The 5,770-nt window shown below is 32.7% G+C and overlaps 1 protein-coding gene and 1 pseudogene across 1 annotated transcript; both read left to right on the top strand.

The window, feature by feature from the left end:
• The first annotated feature begins 513 nt into the window (after positions 1 to 513).
• LOC120193528 (DNA polymerase alpha catalytic subunit-like) lies at positions 514 to 2,651 on the top strand. The gene is made up of 4 exons (XM_039196016.1): positions 514 to 651; positions 1,524 to 1,643; positions 1,722 to 2,027; positions 2,155 to 2,651. Exons 1-4 carry the CDS (start codon positions 649 to 651, stop codon positions 2,251 to 2,253), a joined length of 528 nt encoding a protein of 175 aa, XP_039051947.1. The 5' UTR covers positions 514 to 648; the 3' UTR covers positions 2,254 to 2,651.
• A 1,638-nt stretch (positions 2,652 to 4,289) lies between these two features.
• Positions 4,290 to 5,230, top strand: LOC120193320 (annotated as a pseudogene).
• The last annotated feature ends 540 nt before the right edge of the window (positions 5,231 to 5,770 follow it).

Genomic DNA, 5,770 nt, shown 5'->3' with positions numbered 1-5,770 from the left:
TATAGTATATAATTTATAAACTATAGTTTATATTAATGTTAATTATCTTAACTATAATTTATATTAATATAGTATATAGTTTATAAACTACACTATATTAATGTTAATTATATTAACTATAGTTTATAAACTATACTATATAACTTATAACATATAGTTTATATTAATATTAATTTTATAGACTATATTTTATATTAATATTAATTACAAATTATAAACTATATTAATATAAGTTAATATTAATATTAATATTAATTAAATTAATATTAATTATAATATATAATTATTTTTATATTAATTATAATATATAATTATTATAATATTAATTATAAATACTCTATTAATATAAATTATATAAGGCGGTGACGCCAAATAACCAAACAAGAATTGTCATTTCCCTCCTATTTTTATTTTTCTTCTGCTCTTAATTATTTCCCTCTCTCCAAACAACCTATATAAGACGATGACGCCAAATAATCAAACCATAATTGTCATTTCCCTCATATTTTTTTTTTCTTCTGCTATTAATTGTTTCTCTTTCTCCAAACAACCCAATCTACCAAAGCCTAGGAAGAGAGTCGACGCTGCTTCAACCGACGCTTCTACAGCCTCTCTTGTCCGCGCCAAAGATGGAAGTGCTTTTGTCAAATGGTAATCTCATTCACCCTCAACCTAGGCTTTTGTTTCGATTTCCTTTCTGGGTTTTTGCATCATTTTGAAAATTTGAGTGACAAAGTTGTCTGTATCATGGCTGATTTGCATGGTTGGACTTTAGAAATGCTGAATCTTTATGGTTGTAAGATCAGCGATGCTAGTTTGGGTGCGATTGCAGATAACTGTCAATTGCTCAATGACCTTGATGTCTCCGGGTGTGCTATCACTGATTCCGGAATTGCATCTCTAGCTCGTTCTAATCAGATCAATCTGCAGATCCTTTTTGTGTCTGGTTGCTCTAAGGTCTCCGACAGAAGTTTGCCATTACTTGGAAAATTGGGTGAGACCCTAATCAGTTCAATCTGCAGATTCTAATCAGGAAATGGTATTTTTTTTTTTTTTTTGTAGAATGCAGAATCTGCATCGCTCATGGAACTTGTAGGTTCTGGTAACCATGTCTTATAGTAGTATGGTTCTGAAGTTTTCTTTCTGTAATGTCTAATTACATTTCAATTAGGTATCATCTAAACTTCAATAACATTTATAGGGGTCATACCTTTAAAAAAACATTGATAGAGGTCATTGTTAAACATGTATTTGAGAATATAAATATTAGCAGTAATTAGATATTAAGGGCCCAACTTGCATGATGATTGTTTGATGTTTTTCTTGAAGTGTTCAATACCTGTTGTAAGTGAATTAATGAATTGTCCATTCTTGGCTAAAAGCTTTTAGTGGACCGTACTGCTTGAACTTGAGGATAATAAAACTCAGGGAATGTGCAACAGGACAAACTAGTCAAATGTAACAGGAAATTTGCTTCTATTCTGAGTTATTATGCTTCTAATTATATCTTGTGATGTGTTCAGATTGAATATGGCGAGACTGATGCATGGTTATCTATGGAACTAATGTTTCATCTGATTGTTCTTCCCCTTACCCGCCAGCTGACCAATATCAGTGGTAATCTATGGGGAAAGACTCTCCAGGAGAGTACCACTTGATTCCCTGTGTGCATTTGTTTCAATATCAGTTCATTGACTTGACATAAAAACGTTCCTTTTTAGGGTGCTAGGGCACAAAGAGTAGAGTATCTTTTGTTGCACGCATTTCATGCAAAAAAGTATATTGTCCCAGACAAGTTTTCACCTCACACTAAGGAAACAAAAGTTTTGAAAAGGAGAATAACTCATGGTGTTGAGGATGGGAATAGGGATGATGTGAATCTTGAAGAGGAAGCTCATAACGATCGAGGAAAAGACAAAAAGGGTCCTGCCTATGCAGGTGAATTGGTTTTGGAGCCAAAAAGAGGACTGTATGACAAATATGTATTGTTACTGGATTTCAATAGCCTTTACCCATCCATAATTCAGGTTAAAATAACCACCTCATGTCTCTTATCTTTACAATCAGATTTTTTTGCCTCTTGTTCAAGGTTGTGGTCTTTTATGCTGTTGTATATTTTTCTAATTAGTATGAGCTACTAATTTGGTCCAACAGGAATACAATATATGCTTCACAACAGTTGAAAGATTTCCTGATGGATTAGTTCCTTGTTTGCCCTCTAGTAAAACAGTTGGGGTTCTACCTGAGGTATAATCTCCTCCTGGTTTTGCTTGATTTGAACAGCTGAATTTGCCAAGTTCTGTCGAAACTTTATTACAATCTGCTTCTTTATTTGTGTTATAGCTGTCCATATAGTTCTTTAAGTAAATGCTCCAATTGTCTGGAAGTGTGAATCCCCAATATAAATGCTCTAAGTTTAATGAGGATTGTTGCCTTTGCCTTTTAGACATTTTAACTGCATTGATGTTTGGATTTCTTCATAAGTTCACTTGTAAAGTGTCATGACCCTATGAAGGAGCACATGTGAACTTTTAATTGATACCTCGCTGTCGATTAGGTTACACCATCAATTTGTGAGGTCTTTTCTTGTGGATAAAATTGGTAGACTCGGTGTTATATGTGTTTGTATAGATAGGAATTGGTAGAACAGTGAGAACTCTTTGATCTAATTCTAATATTATGAAAGTTTTACATCAAAAATTCCTGTCGTTTACTTTTTTTTACAGTATCACATGTGGTAGTATAGAAAGTGGGCATTAAAAGGTGTATACTCTCTATTTTTCATCACTTTTCCAACTATAAATCATCCTTCAAATCTTTCACTTTTCTTCGTCTTCAATCTCTTGTTCCTTACAGTTTTCTCTCTACAAGATAAGCTAAAATCAAAATGAACTTGGGTTAGTCATTTAGTCTCCCAGTTTCATTCACATTTTTGAAGTTAGGTTATGGGTTGTGGGCCTTTTCCTTATAGTTTTTACTTTATTTTTCTAATTTAGAGGCTCAAGTTATTTTATATAATATTATTTTTTCTTTATATAAATTAAACTATATAATTTATATAAATTAAACTATATTAATTTTCCTTTACATTATTAATAATGTTTTATCTAATTTACATTTAAATAATTTTATTAATTTTATTAAATAATTTTATATAATAGGTCTATTTATTAATATAATTATAATAATAAATATTTTATTATAACATTTAAAAAGTAATCATATTAATATTTTAATTACTTCATAAGCTAAAAAAGTCATAATTTTATTAAAATCTTATAATTTTGTCCATGGTAATATATAAGTCAGGTATCAGATCAGATCATTAACAAGTCAGATCATTTACAGGTCAGGTTAAAAACAGGTCAGATTAAAAACATGTCAAGTTAAAAACATGTCAGGTTCATAACAGGTCAGGTTGAAATAGGTCGGGTAATACTAGTTATTTATTAGGTCAATCTCGGGTTCGGGTTCATATCAGTCGGATGCAGTTCGGGTTCGGGTATTATATTTTCGGTTCAATTCGGGTTCAGGTCGTTCTCAGATTAGATGTAGGTCGGGTTCGGATCCACAATTTTCAGGTCCATACCAATTCCGACTCGAGTCGGTTTCGGATTGCCACAATGTAGGTCAAAAACAGTTTTGACTCGGGTCGGTTTCAGTCAGTTTTGCAAATCGGGTCAACTTTTTACAGCCCTAATTAGAATTATGTGCCATAAACATGACAAAATAGTGGACACGTTTTAGAAACCCTTTTCTTTATCAATAAAAAATTGCAAAAAGCTTATCTTTTAAATAAAGAAACATTTTAATGCATCATCACTCAACAACTTTTAATTTAAATAATCGTTATTTTAAAACATATTGAGATATGCCAATTCAAAAAGCAGATTAAAATTTTAATTTAAAACTTTAACTCTTAAATTCTTAAATAATAATTCATATTAAAATATAATCTTTCAAACATTTTTCATTAAATGACTGGCAATAAAATTTATATATACACATTATCGTCATTGTTTGAATGGTTCATATTTATATAATTTTGTGTTTTCAATTTGTATTGTAAATGTTTTATTTTTTATATAATTTTTTTAAATAATTTTATTTTTAATTAATTAATTTTAATTCTTTTAATTGTTGTTAATGATAAAACCATTTTAGTTATAAATAAAAGGAAGAAATATTTTTTTTATAAAATTAGGATTTCTTGTAATACAAGTAGAGGTTTATATATATATATATATATATATATATATATAAGCGGCTTAAAACTATTTTATATTCCCTTAGGCCTTTTTCTTCTTATTTGATTTAAAACCCCTGCGCTTCCTGATTTTTCCACTCACATGCTCCTCATCCCACCTCCATGTCGTACACCGCTAAACGTGGAATCGTTTCCTTTCTTCTCTTCCTCCTCCTCTCTCCACCGCCTTCCGCCGCACAACCCACCACCCCATATAGCAAGAATTCCCCTCACGAGAGTTTCAGCCCCTCCTTGACCGTGATCCTCGTCGTTTTGATTGCCGCTTTGTTTCTCATCTGTCTTTTCTATATTTACGTTCGGAACTGCTCCAACAACATTAACGGAAGCAGCGTCAACCCTGTTAACGGCAGAGCCGGCAGTTCGTGGCGTGGGATGCGTTGACTTGAAGCGTCGGTGATCGAGACTTTCCCAATCATGGTTTACTCCGAAGTTAAGGGTCATAAGATTGGCAAAGGAGCTCTCGAGTGCGCGGTTTGTTTGAATGAATACGAAGGAGACGAAACGCCGCGTCTAATACCTAAATGCGATCATGTTTTTCATACTGAATGTATCGACGCTTGGTTGGTTTCTCACACTACTTGTCCCGTCTGTAGAGCTAATCTCGCTCCTCAAACAGATGAGCCTGTAGTGAGTCGACCCACTGAGTTGAATAACATCGACATAGACCTCGAGGCTCAAAACGTCCGCAGTGACTCAGAACCGGAAGAAGAAAGGGGGATAAACAATAACAACAATGTCAACAGAGACGTAGAAGCTCAAGTTGCTCCAGAGGTTGGAGTAATTGGTCTGATTCGAACTCTAACATGGAACCGTACACGTGGATCAATATCGACCAGTACGGGTAAACTTCTCTTCCCAGGATCTCACTCTACCGGTCACTCTATGATCCAGCAGGGTGAAAATACTGATCGATTCACTCTACGATACCTCTCTTCCAACGTCATTGATTTACATGGTGTATAGGGCAATCATTTTATTTTGTTTTTGGTATAATCACATGTATTTAATCTATTAATTAATTAATCTAAATTAACTAACTGGTTATTAATATAAAAACCAACGTAATTAATATTAAGTTTAAGTTGTTTTTTCGTCGTTCTTTCGATGATCAGGTTCTTAATCTTTTACAATGATTTTCATGAAAAGTAAAAAAGTTATTTTCCATTAAAACTATCGATATTACGACCCTCATGGTTCAGAAGTTGAATATGTAGGGTTTTAAAGAGCTGGTGCCTTCAGCAAGTTACTCTGTTCTTGTTGCTCTCTGTTTTTATTTGTTTTATTGTATTTTTTTAACTCGGCTGCCTGAAACCTTTGGCAGCGGTTGATTTCAGGCCTTCGTTACGAATGCTTGTTTTTTGGACTGCTATCCCCTTGATTCATTTAATGCATTCTAATATTCTCTCTCTCTTGATAAAAAAAAATATTTCAATTCATTAAACTGTTCTTAACTTGACAAATTGAACTAATTTAATATTTAAGACAAATACTGAGTTAAACCGT

This window comes from Hibiscus syriacus, unplaced genomic scaffold (genome assembly GCF_006381635.1).
Source record: "Hibiscus syriacus cultivar Baekdansim isolate YM2019G1 unplaced genomic scaffold, ASM638163v2 tig00004355_pilon, whole genome shotgun sequence".
Lineage (NCBI taxonomy): Eukaryota > Viridiplantae > Streptophyta > Magnoliopsida > Malvales > Malvaceae > Hibiscus > Hibiscus syriacus.
The sequence above is the reverse complement of the archived record's forward strand: the minus strand, read 5'-3'. Positions and strand labels throughout refer to the sequence as shown.

Coding starts and splice junctions, on each gene's coding strand:
- LOC120193528 (XM_039196016.1), top strand. Junction 1,644..1,721: donor TATGGGGAAAGACTCTCCAG/GAGAGTACCACT, acceptor GTTCCTTTTTAG/GGTGCTAGGGCACAAAGAGT. Junction 2,028..2,154: donor TTTACCCATCCATAATTCAG/GTTAAAATAACC, acceptor TTGGTCCAACAG/GAATACAATATATGCTTCAC.